General features: G+C 36.5%; 2 protein-coding genes across 20 annotated transcripts in view; one reads left to right on the top strand and one right to left on the bottom strand.

Annotated features, from left to right (window-relative positions):
- Positions 1 to 1,525: 1,525 nt before the first annotated feature.
- scel (sciellin) lies at positions 1,526 to 12,373 on the bottom strand. Of its 3 annotated transcripts, none has more exons than XM_030124045.1 (28): positions 12,250 to 12,373; positions 11,174 to 11,205; positions 10,793 to 10,901; positions 10,540 to 10,599; positions 10,365 to 10,436; positions 10,206 to 10,238; positions 10,073 to 10,102; positions 9,857 to 9,901; positions 9,703 to 9,774; positions 9,550 to 9,624; positions 9,376 to 9,447; positions 9,223 to 9,288; positions 9,061 to 9,114; positions 7,349 to 7,411; positions 7,187 to 7,234; positions 6,569 to 6,610; positions 6,408 to 6,476; positions 6,262 to 6,303; positions 6,131 to 6,172; positions 5,381 to 5,449; positions 5,036 to 5,080; positions 3,182 to 3,250; positions 2,951 to 3,004; positions 2,804 to 2,860; positions 2,635 to 2,685; positions 2,410 to 2,518; positions 2,073 to 2,175; positions 1,526 to 1,991 (listed from the first exon to the last, which is right to left on the bottom strand). In XM_030124045.1, exons 2-28 carry the CDS (start codon positions 11,190 to 11,192, stop codon positions 1,975 to 1,977), a joined length of 1,587 nt encoding a protein of 528 aa, XP_029979905.1. In that variant the 5' UTR covers positions 11,193 to 11,205; positions 12,250 to 12,373; the 3' UTR covers positions 1,526 to 1,974. The 3 variants fall into 3 exon arrangements, with proteins under 3 accessions (XP_029979905.1, XP_029979904.1, XP_029979903.1); XM_030124044.1 differs by having other exon boundaries at positions 2,635 to 2,688; positions 7,187 to 7,231; XM_030124043.1 differs by having other exon boundaries at positions 2,635 to 2,688; positions 12,250 to 12,372.
- Positions 12,374 to 15,507: 3,134 nt separating this feature from the next.
- mycbp2 (MYC binding protein 2) overlaps positions 15,508 to 22,204 on the top strand; it is a 64,182-nt gene continuing 57,485 nt past the window's right edge. For all 17 annotated transcript variants that reach the window (XM_030124844.1, XM_030124855.1, XM_030124839.1 and 14 more), the window contains exons 1-2: positions 15,508 to 16,202; positions 18,515 to 18,590. In XM_030124844.1, the coding sequence (XP_029980704.1) occupies positions 15,931 to 16,202; positions 18,515 to 18,590 (348 nt within the window). In that variant the 5' untranslated portion in view covers positions 15,508 to 15,930. The remainder of the gene's footprint in view (positions 16,203 to 18,514; positions 18,591 to 22,204) is intronic.

The raw sequence follows: 22,204 nt of genomic DNA, 5'->3' as shown, positions 1-22,204 counted from the left end.
CAAGATGAAGCTGTTTTTTGAATATGCAAATTAGGTGTTTGACCCCAACTTTGGCCAATATCTCAGCTGTACTTTGGATTATTTTTGCCAAAAACTGATAAAGTCGACTAGAAACCATGGCAAATCATTTGGTCATGGTTTGATATCAGTAATGCTTGAAATGTGACTGCTAGAGCGCATACAGACAGATAGACAGACATACAAACTGACAAATATGCTTGCCCTCCGGCAAACAATAAAGATAAGCATCTACAACCACTGTCATTTGTCAACACTACACAACTACATGGGTTTTACTGGTGAGTCAGTGTTGTTCAAGATGATGGTATTTCTATGTTTGCTATGGAGCCTCTAAACATATCTGATGACCATGAAAACCTGAGAAGCTGCATTTTATGTTAGTTATTTACATGCATTGATAGGCTTAGTGCTTCAGAAGTTAGATCAGTATGTGTTTATGGTCGCTGACTGTTTCGGTCTTTGAGGGTTAGGCTGATCCTTAAGTACTGTTTTCAAATTTTATGTGCTTTTATTTTTATTTTATATTGTAATTTCCAGATCAGCTTCAACAGTAAGTCTAAAATACACTTTGCACAAAGAAGGCGCACTCATCCTGTTCAGTGCAAGAATGTTCCATTAAACCCATTCAAATCAATGTATAAATTAAGAGCACACTTTTTGTACTTACCAGTATACTTAGCAGAGTTTGAGTATTTGAGACTGCACAAAAATAATGATGCAAAAAACTGTATTGCTGCTAATCATTGACATATCCCAGACTGTAATAATTCAACACAGAAAACTTTACTTTGCATGTAGTATAGTGAAAATAATTCATTTTTTCTGGTTTGTTTTCATCTAAAAACATAATGGTGTCATGACAAAAACCAGACATCTAAAGGGTTTCATTGGTATTTCATGCCAATAATTAGATAAGACGTTGGTGAAAACAAATAGCTCAATGAAAGTAGAATATAATATTAATACATAATATTTTCTAGAGCTCAGTTTTAAAAGCAAATTTTTTTAATTCGTGGGATGAGTGTGACTAAAATTGGAATTGCCCCTAAGGGTTAATGTGTAGTATGCTCTATTTTAAGCCACTGTTTTCAACAAATTGGCAAGAAATAACATAAAAATACAAATAATGCCATAACACAGCCAATAAAAAAGAAAGCCTTTATTGGATTTTTCCTATTTTAGTTTATTTATTATCAAATAAACAATCACATTTTTAGTCTGAATGCAAGACATTGATTTAAAGACTTCCCTGCATTGACTAAAATACAGAGAAATACATATATTTTTAGTTTATACTTTTATGGGCCTAAAACTTTAATATACTGTACTGTGTCAAAAAGTAGCTATGATTTCTAAACCCCATAAAGTACTGAGGATATGACCTTAAAATTCATAGATATAGCTACAACCCTCTGCAGATTTATCATAAAGTTAGACTCTTCTGACAACTGTCTGCTGCACGAGAAAAAAAAGTAATAATAAAAGAAAAGAAAAAAAAATCAGATAATGTCAATGTAACAATATTTATTGCTTTGCAAGATCAGATCACCACTCCATATACGTAAGGATATTGAAATCACATCAAAAAACAAAACTGATATATTTTTACTCAATAGATGAATACATAATGACACACTGATTGCTTATATTGCACAGCAAAAGCCCCCGGCCCTAAATATTACCATATCTTCTGGCATGTTATAAACAAGAGGCTGCAGGCATTAGGGAACCCTCAGAAGTGCTATTACATATTTGACAAAATGTGGGTGTTAAGACAATGTCATAAACAACACAGTTAACATCGGATACAATAGTGCTCGTGTTATTAAAATATCTCATATTTGCCAAAAAACAAAAAGCTTGCCCATATAAGAGGAGACCCCATCTCACCAAAAATGTATTAATAACTAGTAATCTGTGCTTTCTTCATTGCAAGTTTTGGGGTAAAAAACATCAGCGGTGCCATTTGTCTGTGGGAAAAGACAAGACAGCGATGAGTTTTTATGGACATTTGAGATTCGAGATGTTTTGCTTTGTGTAATTTTTATTACCTCTAGTGACTTCAAAGCATCTCTCACAGTGCACCATGTGTTTGTAGATCCACATGGTGTCCCCGGCTTTCAGATGACCCAGAGTGCCGTTACACACCTCACACTGTTAAACACAAATAAACACTCATGAGCAGAGAGAAACATACTGAGCAATCAGCTGCACCATTACCAATAAAGAGAAAAACTGTATCTTAACATAAATACGCTTCATTTTTTTCTTTGTTATTTACTAATTACAGCATTCTCCCAATAGTACTAACACATTTTGCACATTTCTATTTCTGTTTCATGAGTAAATATTTGACTTAATTCTACACTTATAGGCACATCTGCTCACTTTAAAGCAGGTGGCATGGCAGTTAATCTTCATTTCATCCAGGATGATCTTGGCATCACCAGTGAATGGTTTACGACAGGAGGTGCACAGGTCTTTGTCAAGGATTGTCCTGTTTAGGGCAGGGGGTAAATAAGAAATTAGTAGCCTGTGCAAAACAAATATTTAGCTGATATATTTTTTTATTGATTCAGGTATCGAGTGAGGAAGTGATCATATTTTTCCTACCTCTCTGTGCTCTTGAAGGAGGATCTAGTGAAAGAATCTGGTTCATCTGACCTGCTTTAGAACAAATGAATATTAGTATCCAGTATGATTTATTTCTACTTTTTTTTTTATTTCAAGTACAGTCATGATTATACACTATTATCAACCACAGCCACATTTATTCATATACCTGCTGCTCCTGTATGAGGTGTAGGTAGAGGGACTAGTGATACTTTTATAGTCATATCTATACAGGGAGAAAATGACATAAAGTTTACATGTGAGAATCTGAATATTTCTTTTTCTTTTTCAATCAAAGTTTGCTCTATTGTCTTACGTGCTGTCTGGACTGGAGTAGGTGTAGGATTTACGGGTACTGCTGTAGTCATCACTGTGTGGAAAGGACAAAGCATATTAACTGTAATAGGAAAATGCACTGCAGCCACATTTTCATTTTCTCACCTAACAAGAGTGGAAGAGCTATTTGCACTTATAGTATAGGCATAAGAAGACAGCCCTGCATGATGAGTGTGTCTAATGGTGTGAGAGATAATAATCCAGTGATTACCTGGGTGAGGTACTGATACTGTAGCTGGAGGTGCGGGTGGAGGGAATGTCATCAGTGTAAGAGCTGTAGCTGTAACAAAATGTAAAGGGATGAGTTTAAAAATGAAACAGTGACCAAAACATTCATTCATTCATCATCTGAACCCACTGTATCCTCACTAGGGTCACTGCAGACTATCCCAGCTACTTTTGGTGAAGGCGGGGTACACCCTGGATGAGTCACCAGTTTGACCAAAACATTGTTTAGAAATATTTATATTCTGTACATGGTTTTATTATATTTTCTTATAATGATGGCATATTTATCAATCAGTCAATTAATTTTAATTTATTACAAAATTATTCCAAACAGTTATTAAAATCCACAATTGATTTACAAAGTACATTTTATGATAGGACACCTCAGAAGCAGCCCTCAGGTTATAAAAATGGGGCCCCTTAAACATGTAATAAGAGGCCACATTTTACATTATAATACATACATATACATACATTATAATAACATTTGCCTATCTATCTAACGATGATTCATTTCCTTTTCCTAAGTAATATTTTAATCAGCATATTCCAATATTCTCAGATAATTTAATAGTAAGACATGGGGCTTTACCCACATAAATAAAGAGGTTACATGATTTATATATCCAACCATGTGGGGTTTTGGGTTATCAATCCTTTTAATTCTCAAAGACCTAACCAGCCACCAGTGATCAAAAGCATCTACAGATCAAAAATATATAATAACTTATGAGCCTCTAATAATATCAATATGTTTAAATAATTCAGGCAAAACACAGTTTCTAAGCTTTTCAGCTCCATCAGATGTGTCTTTTTTAGACATTCAGAGGCTTTATAGTGAACATGGAAAGGCCATAATGTCCTGAAATATTAATTCCCAAGTAAAACCCATGTAGTTTATGAAATGACAGTGGGTGTAGACGCAATTATGTTGGGTTAGTGACATATTTTCCTGAAAAAGTCACTGCTTCAGGTTTCTCTGTTTTGATATAATAACCTCTGAATTAACTCTGAGCTTTTCTGAACATCTATAATATGGTCAATAATTTAACCCATAAAGACCCAGTTCTAATTTTGTGTCAGTTCCCAAATGAAATTTTCTCCATATTTAGCCTTTCTTAAGGGATTTACCGCCATTTATCATAATATTATCCTCTTTATTTTGCATTTTCTTTCAGTGAAAGTCAGGTCTTTTTCTATATTTATTTTACTGATCATGTACTTAAATCATCATGCTAAGGTTACATTTGAGGGTTATCATACCAAAAACAGAGAAAACTTGAGAAAAAGTGACTTTTTAGGTAAAGTCTATCATTAATTGAATATAAACCAAATGTGTCCATGCACTGTCTTTGATCAAATTCCATGTGTTTTACTGGTGACTCAATGTTGTAGAAGATGACGGTGTTTCCATGTTCACTATGGAGCCTCTGAACATCCAAATGGGTCATTTCTGATGACCATGAAAAGATGACCAAACAATTATTCACATGTATTAATAGGTTTAGTGGGTCTAAGGTAATTAAACTTTTTAGCTCAGCAGATGCTTTTGGTCACTGGTGTAAATTTGGGTCTTTATGTTTTAATATAGAATAATATATAGGAAAACACTGTTTTTCTCTGAATAATACACAATGAAGAGAATGATATAATAAAAGAAAAAAATCCTGATAAATCACATTAGAAAGGTTAGATATAGTTAAAAATTCATAAAGTTGCCACAAAAACTGTTCTATGCCTTTAAAGGTTATTAAAATGTTAATTCTTGTGAGGTTCGGATATAAATGCATGTTATGGGTATATATGCAGATTACAGTGGGCTTTGCAGTGTACTTACCTGGAGGTGCGGCTGGTGGTTTTAATGTCACTGCTGTACTTGTCACTGTGCAGACAAACACAGAAAAGCTATCAGACAACCTGTGATTTTCTATGAATCAGTATACAGTAATTGAGATTTGCTTTACATTCACTTAGTATTGAAAAAGTGATTTTTGTCATTGATTTTGATACAGCGGATTACTTTATTAGGTTTGTAAAATAAACATTTCGTGAGTCTTTTGCCAAATTTCTTTTTTTAACTAGTGATTGCACATAATAAAACCCTAATGGCTTTAACAAAAAAAAAAAAAAAAAAAAGGCATTCCTACAGACAGATGTTTAGGTATAATAGTTAAATTATTACCTGGGCATGGAACTGATAGTGTAGCTAGAGGTGCGGGTCGAGGGGTATTCATCAGTAATAGAGCTGTAGCTGCAACAAAGAAGCAAAACAAATGAGTTGCACAGGACACAACAAGTGAACATATTTACTGGTGTTAACCCTTTCATGCATACTGGTCATTCCAATGGACAGCTATTCTACAGCTGTTCTCTTGTATATTCATGGATTTTGTTGCTCTTTTTTTCTTTTTTTTTTTTTTTTACACATATCTTTATTAAGGTTTTAAGACACTACATATCTTTTCGGACATGAATTGGTAGCATTATGTAGATCTCTCCTGAGCATAAACACCCAGAATCACAAGCCCTCCCCATAGTTTTCACACAATTTATCAGTAAATACATGTTTCTGTGCGTCAAAAATTAAATGTGTGGTGTCCAGCTGAGTGGACATTTTTGTAACTTCATGAAAAATAGGTTCATAAGAATTTTTTTTTTTTTTTTCATTATTTTTTATATGTTTTTTTTTTTTTCAATTCTTAAAATTATTTTAATTTTATTTTTTAAATTTATTTTTCAGAAGAAAATTTTCAATCGCATTGTTTTTTTTTCATGCCTAAAGAGGAATAAAAACACTCAGGAAAAAAAATTTGATTAAGGTTCTCATAATTCGTGCATGAAAGGGTTAATGTAGTTTACATATCATTACACTACGTGGTTTAGCAGTAATTTCAAAACAGATAATGAACTGTAGTGGGTTGGGTATGCTTACCTGGTGGAGCGGGTGGAGGAGCTCAGAGTTGGGCTGTCACTTCTAAATGTCACAAAAGTTATTATCAGATAAAGTAAAGATAAGTTTATATTAAAGACATTGTTTGCCAGTTTTTCATTCATCTAGCTTACCCTCTGCTGCTTTCCACTGTGACAATCTTTGTGACACTTGTGCTGTGGAAAAGAGAAAGGGATGTTTCACAGACAGTAGAAATGTGTGATTAGTTGTCTTTGTCTGACATTATTCATTGTTGTATTGTATTGTTGCATTGATATACCTGGTGGGAGTGGATGGATTAGATGTGATGGATTTGGGCAGAAGAGTGTCATAGAGTGAATCCTCAGTTCTGCAGAGACAAATTTATTATGAAAGTTGGAAGCAATTATCAGTGTTTCAATAATAATTATCTGGAAAATGACTAATGAAGGTTTAGCTCACGTAGAAGAAGTCCTTGTTGTGGTTGCAGTTTTAATACCATCTCTGAAAAAAAATAAAAGGTCTTTATCTGATAGGTAGTGGAATGAAAGTCGTTACACTGCTCCTATCATCCTCCTATATTATAGAAGGGAAGTGGGCTCTGTCTGTGTGTGTGTGTGTCTTGGGCATCACACAAAATCTGGAAAGAGCTGAGTGCTGCAGTTTGGGATAAGTATGTATTCTTGTTCAAGGAAGAGACTAGTGGAAACGGCAAGTTGATAGGATCAATATTTTGGGAGATATCAGTAGTTTTGGAACACAGTAGCCTTACAATCACGTTCTATGGCCAGATGCTTTGGTGGTTACTGCTGGACAAGTGCAGTACAGCATGCATGAATGCACAACAGCATTAAAACTATCACATCTAGCAACAGATAAACAATAGGGCCACATTGCCTTGGTGTCCAATTTCATGTGCAGAAACAGATGTGCCAGCTGAGAGGTTATTCAACTGAAAATGCCAGTGGAATTTACCAACAAAATAAAGAAAGCAAAGGAATGAAATGTATCAGAGGATCTACAACCCATGCTTCCCCCATGGGCCAACGCACTAGTTATAGTTATTCTGGAATAACTCACCCACTGGGCCTTCTTTTCACAGTCACAGTCTCCGTGCTGTAAACTCTGCTGTAATGAAATAATATTGATTATACGTATTGATTGATGTTATAATTTTTCTTTCTGTTTACTTTGAGATTGAGACCACTGGAGAATATTTGTAGGCTTGAATCCAATTATCACCTGTCTGGAGAATCCTCTTTGATACGCTTTGGAATGAGTGAATCATACAGTTTGTCCTCAGGGCTGCGGAGAAATAATTTCAGCGTATGTTAAGTGATTTGTGACAATTTACTGTTTTATTTATATGTTCAGTATGTTATGTTATTATACCCCACTACAAGTCTTGCTTAATTTACATTGTGGTTTATAGGCATGACACTGTTTGTGGTCCTGAGTTAAATATAGATTTATATACATTTACTAATGATAAAAAGCAACTAAAACCCAAGTGTGCGATGTGTCAAACCTCACAACTGAAATGTCATTCAGAACTGAAACACACATGATTATTCACTGTGCAATGTGTCTGTAAACAAAGTGACTAATGAAAACCGCTGATTTTGTGAGATATCAGATGATGTTTATTGTTGAAGTAATGTAAAATGAAAAAATAAAAATAAAAAAGAGCTCACAGTTGACATCAGCAATGAATATGTGTTTGCTGTTTTTGACAAATACATTTGTTTGGTTTTAATTCTATAAAAAGTGGGTTGCAACTTGTGAGGAAATGTGGATGAAAGAAATGTGGGTCAATAGACAAGACCACTTGAGAACCACTGATTTGGGTGATAATATGTAGATAATATATGGTACTGTGCAAAAGTCTTAGGCAACCTTCAGCTTTGTTGTTTTTACAGGGTTGTAATGGGTGTGTGTCTTTCTTTCTAACAAGAAATATGCAGGAAATATCTCCACAGTACTGAAACAAACACACACAAAATCAGAACTAACAGCTTCTGCAGGTTAAGTCAGTATCTAGTGTCACCTCCATTTTAGATTCAGTACATCTTCTAAATCTTCGGTTGACTGGATGCTTTCCTAAATGAGCTTGTGTTATATTGCACACCTTCAGAATGTCTCATGGTCTTTTATCCTTTTCTCTGGCCACATGACCCTGTATAGCTTCTTCAATAATCATATTTTTCATTGTTTATTTTTTAAAATACTGTTTACATATTTGTTATATACTGTATTTCCGTTGTACATACAATTCTGGAAAAAATTATTAGACCGCCCTTGTTTTCTTCAATTTCTTGTTAATTTTAATGCTTGGTACAACTAAAGGTATATTTTTTTGGACAAATATAATTATAAAAACAAAAATAGCTCACAAGAGTTTAATTTAAGAGCTGATATCTAGCCATTTTCCATGGTTTTCGTGATCATAACCAAAATCACTTAAGTTCTTACATTAATAGCTATGGCATTGTACTGGCAAAAACAGTGCTTTTAGGCATTCCATGTTTTCTTTTCTGTCTGTTTTAGTCACATGATACACACAGAAGTTAGTGTTTGGTTGCAAAACCATTGTTTTTGATGACTTTTGATGGTCTAATATTTTTTTCTGCGACTGTATATTACTACAAATACAGAAACAAATTAATACTGACACTAGATACTGACTTTACCTGCAGACATTACTTAGTTTTGAATTTATGTATGTGTGTCGTTCAATAGTGTGCACAGATTTCCTGCATATTTCTCATTAGAAATGAAGACACATGGCCATTACAGCCCTGCAAAAACAACAAAGCTAAAGGCTGCCTTAGGCTTTTGCTCACCACTGTATTTGTGTTTTTATCCTTGAAGAATAAAACACAAAGTACTTCTATTTGACTAAGTGAATGCAATGCTAGAGCATCATATTATATCAGCAGTAAAATAACACTCACTCGTCACCCCTGCTTTTCACAATCACAGTCTCAGTGGTGGAGATGCTTGTTTTACTACAAGGAAATAAATACATTTCATTACACTTATTAATTACGGTATTAATTACCTGGCCTCATTACTAATATGATTCATTTTATAGCCTGAATGGAATTAGGTTTTACCTGTCTGAGGGTGAAGTATCCTTGGCAGACTTGGTGAGAAGTGTGTCAAAAAGATGATCTTCTGCCCTGCACAGAGTTAATTTATATTTTAGATTATATGCAAACTTCAGTTAATTATACAATGTTTCCTTTGTAAATCCAGCAATGTCTTACTCTTTATTGGTGGTGACAGTTGTCTCAGTCACTTTGGTTGTTTTGGAAGGTGAATAGGTTGAATAAGGTGACCTGTGTGAAAAGATGTACATATCATATTTAGTCATAAATCACATTATTTCATCAGAAAAGTCTCAAATGTCAAAATAACACTTTAAGATGAGATAATCTTACACTTTGCTGGAAGACTTGACATCAGAGAAGACCCGTTCAGTGAATGTGCCAGTCTTGGTGGGAGTTTTAAGAGTTCTGCAAAAGAAGTTTGTCAGACGCTAAAGATAAATAAATGTCTGATGCAAATTTATGATGAAGTACAGTATATTCTACCTGACAGTCTGTGAGGTGGTGATGGTGGTCTCAGTAGTTTTGCCGTTCTCTGTGATAGTAGTGGTTGTGGTACTTAAGGAAAAATAAAACAAAACACATTTACAAAATGCTTTGGTGTGATTTTCTTTGACTTGCTATGAGAAACCACTTGTACCTTGTCTTTGGCTCCTCTGTAACAGAAGACCTGGTTGTGTAGGTACTATGGAGACATTAATAGAAATATATTTAGTTTTTCTTTATTGGCTTTTGGACTATATGTAACTATATGTGCTATATGTTCACATATGTTTACAAAGAGACACATTGCTTAGGTGCTTTCTATTTCTGAAGCTAATTATTATTAAATTAGTTATATAAGAAGGAAGTGTACTTTCTGGAGGTCCTGGTGGTAGGGAGGGTGCTGCCAATAGAGGAGAAATGTGATTACGCCCCATTCATGGTTGAAACTACTAAAAGTACCAACAATTAAATGATATAGGGTCATATTGGAAATCTGCACCAACCTGCTTTTCAGCTCATCTTGACTTCCACTGAATCTGCAGAAAAAAATCATATCTGTGGTTTAAATCCCAGTATGTCTGATTACATGTTTTTACAGCTGTCAAGACGTCGTATAAGAACCTTGAATGAACTACAACATCAGCAGCAGAAAAAGGTCATACCTCTTGGACAAAGCCGATACAGATGTCGACGTGTTCAAAGTCCTAGTGGTTTTTGGTTTTTCTGGTTCTGAACTACAAGTAAATGATTAGGAACTGCATTAGTTAAAGGATTATTATAAAAACTTTTCTTTCATTTGATGAGAAATTATAGATATAAGGGTTGGGATTTTGTTACCTCACAATAGTTTCACTGGACCTGGATCTTAGAACTTCTCTGCCAAAGTTTGGATCTCGGCTGAAGAAAACAGTGGAAGATAAACCAAGTCATTCATGCAAGCAGACATGACTCAACACATTAACTTGCAAAAGGAATTCGAACAACATGTTTTATCAAAGGTAACAGCTAAACTGGGGTCAACTATAAACCACACCCAACCATTCAAATCCATTCTGCTTTGTGTTTCAGTCATTACGTTTACATGACTTACTCAACAGCTTCATCTTCATCATCAGGCTTTTTGATCCAACTGTTGTCCTTCAGGAGAGAGGTCTTTTTCTTGCTGTCCTCGATTGCCACACTTGGACTAGTGCTGCTGGCTGTAAATGTCAGACAAGGAAAAAGTGACTCTATCTTGCATATTCAGAGCAGTTGCAGGCCAGAAAAGATATAATCACTAAATAACATACAGCAAAATACAATTAAATATCTAATAATAACAACCTGGTGCCTTTGTCTTTATAATATGTTTGTAGAGAAACACATTTGTGTATCATAATAATAAACACTTATGATTTTATACCAGCACAGGTTATTTAAAATGCTTCTGCATCACATTCTATATTATATTCTATTAATTGTTAATACTTACATGTTGAGTACCTGCTCATTTTGTCACTTCACCTGTGAGTATAAGAGCATGAAAAGAGGATTTTGAGACAATATGACCATTTTGGTATATAAGCCACTAGGTGGTACTGTGGGCTAAGAATCTTCTGTGTGTGGTCTAATCTGAGAACAGTGGAAACACATGTGAAGTTGTATGAATGCATGCATCAATCCTTTGAACATTCTGCATCTCTGAGTCATGTTGACCACTGACTGGTTCACTGTGGTAACAGTATACAGTAACATATGTTCTGCTCAATCCCTGACTCACAGATTAAGTCCTGAACTGGTTTGTCTTGCTCTTTACCCACATGAAGACACACCCACCCACTACAACACACCCTCTTCAAACACACCATTGTCAGCAAAACAGAGTAACATGCCATTAGCCATTGACGATAAAGTATATGCCCTTTACACCGCAGGTACACTCTTGCTCAATAAGACAAGCCCTATATACAGAAGATGGTGTATTTCTAACTGTATGTATCACATTTGTTCAGCTAAAAGTTGAAAAGTGAGTTTGTGCTGATTATTGTGGGTTGTATGAAATATTTTGGAGACACTGACAATTTTTAGAAGATTTGGAAGAACTTGTAAGTTGAACTTGAGAATTACACGAGGAACTTTGTAATAAACTCTGTAATAATTTGTATGTTAAACATTTTAAACATTTGTATATTAATCAGATGTGCTTGCTTAAAATATTTCTTGATCGGTTAGTATCGCAACAAATCTGTGACCTTCTAGTGAGATAGATTGAATACAGCAATCAATCCTGAACAAATAAGATTTTAAAAATGGAAATAAAACAAAGTTAAAAAGAAATGTTTCCTTATCGTCCTGTTTTAAGTCACTTGAAAAGAATGTCATGCAATGAAAAATAGGTTTTTACCTTAAAACTATTACAAAATATTTACGCAGCATTAACGATCTCCAAGCCACACACAAAACAACCATAAAACTTCTACGAATAGTTAAATTTGCAGTGTCACTTCAGAAAATTATTAACAAAAAATGTAAATTGATGACAGATTCTGAAAATTGCAGAGTACCTACCTCCACAGAAATCACTGTTACTTGTAAGAAAGAAAGACTAAACTCTCACTATAGCTCTTGTCCTGACACCAGTCTATTAGTTTGCAGTCTGCAATCACACCCCTTTCATTTCTCCTGCTTTTAACCTTAAGGGAGGTGATTTCAAGGCCACCCAAGGGTGTGGCTACAGACAACAATCAAAGAATATTCTCTGTGTATGTATTTTTCCCTCTGTCATCACTGCTGTTAATGGCTGGCATTCATTGTGTTTGGTGTGTAAAAGCTGAAACTGGGTGGAGTGCTGAAGGACCTGCATTTCAACTTAAGCAACAGAAAAGGTTAAAATAGGTCTTGGATGCTATACTCATAGAACCTCTTACAGCCCTAAAACAATCATATCATCCATATGTCACAATGCAAGAAAAATATTGATGTTTGGTATCGGTATACAATACAACCTACAAGGTCCTTTCCATTATGTGCTCATTACCTTGAGCCTCAGACCCTTGTGAGTTTAGGTTGACCATGGACAGGAATTATGTAGAATATAGTGTCAATGCAGTACGATTACAACACTGTGACTGACAGCACACTTCTCACTTGTCAAAAAAGTGAATAGTTATTTCAACTTTCCTTCCAGTCTCATCTTATGGAGTAAATCGTTACTTGTTGGTATGTGATAAATGTATAAGATAAGATATAAGATGTATAAGATGACTTCAGCTCTTAATCTGATCAAAAAGATGCTTAAATATTCCAATAGCATGATGGTCACAAATCACACCACTTACTTCAAATCTGTGAGAAATTCACACCCTTAGATATGTACTGGCTAAAACTACTCATTTCATATTATATTTCACAAACTGATAAGAACTCTTGATGCTGTGATGATGATGTGAGGTTAATTCATACACAGAAAGCATAGACACTGCTAACTAAACATAATAAGTAAAAATCATGAACTACAAAAGTCTTACAGTAAAACTAATTTTTGGGAGTGCCATGGTTTGAGTGATCACAGGTATGAAAGGTGCATAGCATTCAGGGGTGTGACAGATGATAATGATGGGCGAATCCCTCCTTGGCACAACTAAAGAATGCAGACTGTCCTGCAAAGACCAGACTATTTATGTCACCAGAAAATTACTTCATGGAGACGCAGGGACGGCCAAACATTGCATTTTAACCTCTACCTCACATACATTATACATTCAGCCATTGTTAACATTATAACTGATCACACTGAATTCCTATCTGAATTAAGATACAGAAATCTACACTAAAACCACTCACTCTGAGCACTGTTACATGTATATTAAGAAGCCTGATCTTAATTATTGCACATTTCTTCATTAAAATACATATAACAGGTTGTTGTAGAGTGTGGATGTTCTGATCACAGAGCAGTCACTTTGTTGACTTAGTTGTTCTACTGTCGGAAAGAGATGGTAGAGAGTGGGATATCCATGGTAATGGAGATGAAACTGTGGAAATTATTTGTTTTTTAATTAATTTTACAAAATACAAACTGACACAATTATCCTGCACCTGGTTACAGACATTATCACTTTAATACTGCTGAACCAAAGCACTTAAAATGATAGCCTATTGTGTAAGAACATTACACTGTGTCATTAACTTAACAGAGCTGAAACAATCCAACACTCAAACAGTCCCAGTTCCAAGATACGCATGTAGGGAGTACATTCATCTCTGTCAGCTCATCTAATATTTGTTGCCTGACCTATGGTATCTTCTTGACCTACATATCCTACCTCCCTCCTCCTTTATTTAATCTGACAGATCAAGTAGTGGTTATAGCTATAGTGTATCTTCTGATTACACAATTCAATGCCCAGTCGTGCAACCCTTATAACCTCCCTCCTAAAAAGGACGGGGAAATGAATGTCAGCACTTTGCGATCTACCTAAGTTATGATGCTTTTACAAAAGACTTTCACCATACATTTCAATTCATCTTCTAATGGTGCATCTTGGAATCCTAATAAAACAATCTCTCATTTTGATGTTCGGAAATTCTGTCACCACTCAGTTGTCATCACTGTTCTGTTGGCGTATTGATACTGCGCATGATAATCTCTAAATGCTTCCTAGGTTGCTATGAGAAGAGACTATAGACCAACCCCTCTCTTGCCATTGGGCCATTGCAGTGCCTTACAGCCAATAAAGGTCCACTATGGTCTGTGTAAATCTTTTTCCTCTACTTCTCTCTCTCTCTTTCTCTATTTGCATGCACATCTATACATAAATACATCTACACCACCTTTTGTAAAAGATAACATTACATCGATTTTTGAAATTGGAGACAATACAAAAGGTCAACTAGAAAAATATGTTCTACCAAATTTGTGTTTAGTGCGAATGTTCACCTAAGTGCTCATTCAGACATTTAGGTAAAAATGCATTCCTTGCACCTGCTTTCTGTGTCCATGTTTACCATATGATGTCATTTTGACAGATGCATCCCAGCACATTGTATCTAAATTTGTATTATCCCTGCTCCTCCTGCACCCTTGTGCTGGATAATGAAGATGTATCATGTGCATGTGGGAACTTAAGCATTACAGTGTAATTTGCCTTTAGAAAGTAATATGTCAGTGTCTATGCATGCAAAGATATCAATCACATGCTGTGGACTAGTTAAATCTTGTAATGTTCAGGCCTATATGGGGCATACCTTGTGCCGATCATTGTACCACTAAGAAAAAAATTATCAAGATGTGAGCAGTCTAATGTGTTGTTCAAGCTGTTAAGATAGAATCATTGAAAATAAAATACCTGCACTAAATCATAATAATTAGAATACAATAGTGGTCACTGTTAAAGCTGCTGCTATTTATGGAACACTTTCACATTCACTGCCATGCAGCAGAAAAAAAATTGTAAACTCGAAAGTGAAAACAGTCTTACCATGATGCAACACTGTTTTTAGTAATAACAGAGCGTCAGGTTTCTAAAAGTGCTTTGAAAGTCTCAGTGTGCCAATTTTAGATCAAACTGGGAGGGGCCCTGGATAGACCACTGTAAATTAAATGTCCAGAATTCTAATGTGCAGTTAGGCTGTGCAAAGTAACCTATGGCTATTTTCATCAAGCTACCGTTCTATGATGTCGATTTGTGCTTAAAACAGAGCTACGTAGAAAATGCACAATGTATGCAGGGATTAATTGTTGAAATAAATCAATACGAGCATCGTTCGGTTTTGCCGTATGAAAATATCCCGGCATGCTAGCGACGCAACACTCCGCCAGGGAGGGGAGGGATGATGGAGCTAAGATGGCAGCCCAACTGAGGGTGCTGCCTCTCCGGGGTCAAGAAATATTCAAGGAACGAATGAAACCAAAACACGACAAGGCACTTCTCGGAAATGAGTGATGCGGTTTCTTCTCTTTCACAAGAAAATCTGTTATGGCTTGAGAAGACCTACTGTAAGGAGACAAACGCCGTGTCGACCCTCTGGACGGATCTGACTGTACGTTGTAGCTGCACCACTAGACAGGCTACATTTGCGCTTGTAATAACAGGGGATCCTGGATGCTAATTGTGGTATTTCTGCAACTTGGAATGAACAAATAATGTGACGTGTGTTGGATTTAATGACAAGTGGATTGCATCTAATGGCTAGTTATTATCTAGCTGATATATCGTTTGTGTGATATATGCATTGTTCTCCAAAACGATGATGTGTGCTGCTGCGGCAGCGGCCGCCGGTGGAGGGATTCTGCCCTCATCGTCGCCGTCGATGGGGCTGGGTGTCAGGGTCATTTCTGGAACAGGAGCCGATCTCTCCACCATTGGTTCGGGTATGGGTTCTTGTCCGACACCCGGATCCCAGTCGGATTGTCGGACTCGGTACCAGCTTTTACTCTCAGGGCGAGCTCTGGCGGAAAGATACCGGCGGATTTATACAACTGCTATCAACGATAAAGAGCAGGGGATAAATCAAGGAAGGTGAGTGGCTAATGAGAGCAATATTACAGATATCGGAGAAAATGGTCTGTCATTTGAATGGCTAGCGAAGCTAACGACCGTAAGCTAACATTTACAGTGGCTCAGCGGTATGCCAGCTAGCTCAACCCCTGCCAGCCCATATTGTTTGTAGCTACAGTCATGGTCTTTTTGGACTTATGTCATCTGTGACTGTTATATCTACAGACAATATATCGAGAGGTCTCCCATTAGGGTGCACTGTCTTGTGGGAGTCATCTTACTGGATAGCATTTTGGTTTTAACTTCCCTAGCTTAACCCAGACAACCAGGCTAACGTAACGGGCTGTACATCCATGCATAAATGGTTTAGAGCTCTGAACTGCGTATTTAGGTAAACGTTCAAAGAGTATCGGAGAGGACAACACTTCCAACTTACTCCATGATGTTAAGAATAGAGCACAGTCGACCAAGCAGACTAGCTTGCTATCTGTCATAACAGGAGTTAGTCAATTTGTTTTGAGCAATAACGTTAGCTATTATCAGCTAATGAGCTAAACGTAAACAGACATACTGTACAAGCAGCTCTTCTTTCGGTTGAAACATGTTTACACACACATTCACACTGTGCTTTACATTATTTGGCCATTTATTTTGTTTTGTGTTCTGTCAGATGGGTATATTTAGGCCTAACGGCGTCACTGTTTCGATGGCCAGCTAACGCTAACTATCTAACGCTGAGGAGCATCAGCCCATCCCCAGATTATTTTGACGTTAACTCGTGGGTTTTATTTCCACAAGTTGTAGCTGACAGTCACTGGATATTGATTCAAACACGTATTTAACACAGCACTAAATGAAACCACCCTGACTTAAAACATTTGATATTGTGCGTATTTACATGAGGATGTGTTGGGAGGTAGGTGAACTCATTTGCTTTTCTGGCATAAGCGGGTAATACAGTTACGTCATTCCCGTCAGTCAGTCAAGTTGTAGACTCCGATCATTGCTGCATCAGTCTTCATTACAGCTGTATTGCTACCACATGTAGATCGAGCATGGCCTTATACTGTTTAAGACATTGTCTTACCGACATTCTCCAGAGGCCACAGATTTTACACCATGTAAAAACCATTCATTACTACTCAAAAATTACCTAGATGTATTCTGTTTATCTGAAGTACCGTTACACATAAATCAGAAGCCACTCATTTTTTTTCTTACTACAAATTATGCTCCAATTACAAATATTTTGAAGTATGAAGAGTGATGCAAACAAGCAATGAGGAAACTTTACAGAGAGAATCAGATCTCTACCTACTTTGGTAAATATCAGATGGGTCTTTCTGTTTGTGTTATGAAGCTTGAGAACTAGTACTTTGTGACCAGATCACTTCAATGCATGTCTGGTGATTTAAAGTATTTGAACCACTTTTTTAAAAATTATTTTTTAAAATAATGTTCAAGCAACATTAGGTATGCATATAGCTGTGTCTGGGTATACATTCTGTTACTGTACATGTTGTAGGTGTAAGTACTGCTACTGAGCAGACCAATTTTTTTTTTCAAGCTTGGTGATCATGAAGCATACAGAATTATTATTTACAAATTATTATCATTTTCTGGCCATCTTGGCTAATTGACCTCATAAATTTTAAAATGTGGAATTCAGGAATGTGTTTACAGAATGTCTTAAATTTTGGCACAAATGTTCACTTGGATCAAAGGTCAATGGCTCAAAGACCTCATGTCTGTCCTGTCTTACAAAAACAATATCTCAGTAATGCTTTGTAGGAACTTCTTTAAATTTAGCACAAACTTTTACTCGGTTGACCTGATTTAATATTGGTGGTTAAAGGTCAAGGTCATTGTGAAAACATGTTATAGGCCATAACATAGCATGTCAGATTGTGATGCTAGCACAGTGGTTGGGCTAAACTTATGTCTCATGTTTGATTTTACCAACATGTGTAATACACACACCTGAATCTTAAGTAGGTTTTGCCTGCACTTGTCAGTTGCACAAAATAGATTGACTCTGCAAGAGTGAACATCTAAGATAATTATTTAAGATATTTTGAACTTATTAAAGATTTTAAGTTATTCATACAAAAGTGTGATTAAGGGATCCCCCCCCCTAACACCTGGACAGCCTTGTAATATATTTTGCTGACTACAAAGATGACTTACTCCTTATCCTTCACACAGCATCATGACCTAGAATGAATTTTGTGGTGAGTTCAAACATCTCTCAAGAGTTAGACATTCTATGTAAGTGTTAAAATTACCTAAGTATATATTTCTGCATTACTAAGAGAGGGATCACTGTTTTACAGGGGAAAGAAGGCTTTGAGTAAGAAGAAACTGAAGAGGCGCCAGAAGGTCAAATCAAAAGTCAAATCAAGAACAAAGGTAAGAGATGCCTATTTAATCAACTACTGAGCGATGTCAAATGTGTAGCTGTTATTATATACACTTATTATTGGGTGCGCACTAGAGTCATTACTGCTGGTTTAATTATGGAATGAACTCAAATTAAGGATTAATTCGTTAGGTCAGACTCTGTGCAATCTTAAAGATGGCTGGCACTAACACTGTTTTCATTGGCCGGACTGGTCAGATGCCAAGAAGCCGATCACACATGAAGGTGGAGAGGTGGTGGATAGGCAGAATGTGAGACACATGGGAGTGGCTCTGGCTTGTGCATGATGTCCTGTTGCCGAGCGACCTAATGTGTTCCACATCTCCACGGCAACAGTTGCCTGCCTCCATCTCCTTTATCTGAAGCGGGAACCTAGTCTGTATGAGAGGATGTAGTTTTTTTTTTTTTTTACTTTTACACAGAGTAACTGTTGAATTACTTCCATTTGAAATGTAGGTTATATTGGCCAATTTCCTTGCTCGATGAGTAGAGTTTTCTCTGGTGGATCTGTAATGTTATCAAGTGTCTGAGCTGGATTTAACTTTATTACTCCAATTTTTTTCCTGACTAGTTTTCAGGCAGGGCCTAGACAGACTGATGTAATAGTAGATAGAAGATAGATAGAAGGACATAGCTTTTGTGACTTTTTCATCTTTCACTTCAGAACTATTCTAGACAGGCAATCCAATGTAGAGAAGTCTGGTGAGACAAGCTCTCTTCAGGGTGACTTATTCTGTGAGTTGATGTCTTGAACTGTAAAAAATATTCAACACTGCCATAGAATGGAGTAGTAGGCAAGACTGGCTGGCAGGCAAACATGAAATGTGGGTAGTAACACAGGCAGTCGTGCTGTGTTATACTCACTCTTGCTTTGTCACATCTCTCACACCAACAGAGTCGGAGTGTGGTTTGAAAAAGCCTGTGCCTCTTCTTGTCTGCTTCTGTACTTATAAGCATGTGAAAGTGGAGTCTGAACAATAGATGGCATAAACACTTAGGCTACAATGAACAGGATGATGTAACTTCTTGTGTAACACGTAACGGTGAGGAGCTTCAAAATAATATGGTTTAAATAACAGAAAAACATCTGAACGGTGAAGGTTCAGCTGTAAAACTAACCTGAGCAGCAGACATTTGGTTCTTAAAGACATTATGTTCAAACAGATGACCCACTAGATCATATTTAAAACAGTTTTTCAAAGTAAAAATGAAAAGGCTTGAGTTAGTTCTAATGGTTGAAAATAAAAATACAATACTATTGCTATTAAACTGAATGGCTATTTAGATCTTTATCCATCACCTCAACATTTGTGCTTTTTCTTACATTTCATTAATAGGCCCTTTCCCACCAAAAGGCCCAGGAACTTTATTACCAGGAACTTATTTACCAGGAACTTTTTGGGGTAAAAGAGTTCCTGGTAACTGCGTTTCCACAGCACCCGAAAGTTCAGGGTAATTTATTCAAATCAGGTTGATGATGTATGAGGGAGCAGTAACAGAAACTGTTGTCCAGTTCATGTACATTCACTAACTAACCTCTTGCACAATAAAATGACACAGTACTGTAAGTGGACAGTTTGGGTTTAACATTTTACTGGTTGTTGAATCACTTAATCCATCTGGAATACGTTTTAAATGAAGTTAACCATCATTACATATCCTTAATTTCTATTTAAAAATGGTAGAACATGTATTTTCAACTTCTCATTCCTTAAACTAAATCACATCTAACTTTATGTGTGATGGATGGTTCTGTTTCATTTCTATTGTTTTATAGATATAGTCCAGGTTCAACCCTAAAGTCAGACAAATTTCCTCAAATGCCTGCATTTAATTTGACTGCATATTACTTATAAAAGTACTTATACTCTCCTCATATTTTGGTGCCTTGTAAATGAACAGATAGTATTAGGTTACATTTTTTTTTTATTAAAAATTGAAACAAAACAAAGGTGCCTTGAGATTAAAAGGGAAATAAACACTTGTGAAAGGTTCAGGCTTTTGGACCAGTGTGTGGTCCAGCTGGTCCAGGACCAGTGTGTGGACCAACTGGTCCAGGACCAGTGTGTGGACCAACTGGTCCAGGACCAGTGTGTGGACCAGCTGGTCCAGGACAGCCGGTCTGGAACTCCATAGTCCCGGTCCCTTTTTCACTTTCCTACAGGAAAAGTAATAAAAATGCATAAATGAATAACAGAACACATGATGACAGATTCCTACCAGTGTGATGTGTCAATGGACATGTCTGACCAGGGCCTTTTTTAACAGCAGGAGGTGATGGACCAGTGCACAATAAAGCTGCAGATTTGGATTAAGAGGCATGTCCGTCCGGTCCGTGTCAGGTGGAAATCACAAACATAAAGAATAAATCAGTGTTCAGCTCACGGCGACAACACAAATACATCCAGTTCTCTGATTTAGGTTTAGTGTCAGACTGTTGACCAGTTAGTATTAGGTTAACCAGGCTTCACCTTTGACTAAACAGCTGATGCTGCTGACCACTGTTACAGCATGAACCAACTAAACAGTGAATATTTCTGTCATATACATACCATTGGTTTGTTTGACAGTTGGATCCACTGCGACCGTCGTGGTCCTTTAGTTTCTTTTAATCCTGCATAAATTTCTTCGGCTTTTCTTGTATTTCTTTAGGCTTCTGTCTTATATTTGGCTCTGACAGCTTTTACTCGAACCTTGCTCGTTTCGTGTTGGCGATTCTTAGTCCGTCTGAATTTCTTTGTTGTCCGTCCACTTGTTGTAGCTTCTCTTTTGGTCCATTTTATCAAAATACAAAGCTTGTGGAAATTAAATGAGTTAAATATTGGCGGCTGAACAGAATGCGGAAATGCTGCTAGTCTAGTCTGCCACTCAGTGTTCTGCAGCACACAGCTCCGCCCCTTAAAGTTTCTGGTAATCTGGAAAGTACTACCTCCCTACCAGGAAGTTCTTCGGGGTAAATTCGGGGCTTGGGGAAAGTCGTTTACCCGGGTAATTTTTGGTGGAAACTCACTTTGAAAGTTCAGGGTAATACAGAAAGTTCCTGCAAAAGTTCCTGCGGTGGGAAAGGGCCTAATGTTGCACCACTTCCCATATTGTAACTTAATTTTTCCCTTAACCACATCTGTAATTTTTATTTCACATGACTTCATTATTGAATAAACTAGAGCATAAGGCATTGTAGGAAACATAAGGTTGGCTCTGTACTAGTATCAGAGAAGTCAAGTTACTCTTTGACTTTTGATTAGTAGTAATATATTAGACTACTTGGTGTATGGACTTGCACATGTATAGTGCTTTCCTAAATGGTACTCAGAGTGCTTTGCACTGTGTCACATTTGCACATGCAAACATTCACACACCAGTGAAACAGTAACTGGGAGCAACTTGGGGGTCATTGTCTTGTTCAAGGATACTTCAACACGTGGATAGGAGTCAGGGATTGAACCACCAGCCTTCTAGTTTGTGGACGACTTGCTCTACCAACTGAGCCACAGCCACCAAAGATGATGCATTTTAATAATTTAACGTATATCACAATATAGACACTTAAGATGCCAGTAAATTGTCATACAACAGTGCATTTTATTTCGCTAGTATAACTGTC

The sequence above is a fragment of the Sphaeramia orbicularis genome, chromosome 21 (assembly GCF_902148855.1).
Source record: "Sphaeramia orbicularis chromosome 21, fSphaOr1.1, whole genome shotgun sequence".
Classification (NCBI taxonomy): Eukaryota; Metazoa; Chordata; class Actinopteri; order Kurtiformes; family Apogonidae; genus Sphaeramia; species Sphaeramia orbicularis.
Note: the sequence above shows the minus strand (reverse complement) of the source record. Positions and strands in the feature narration are given on the sequence as shown.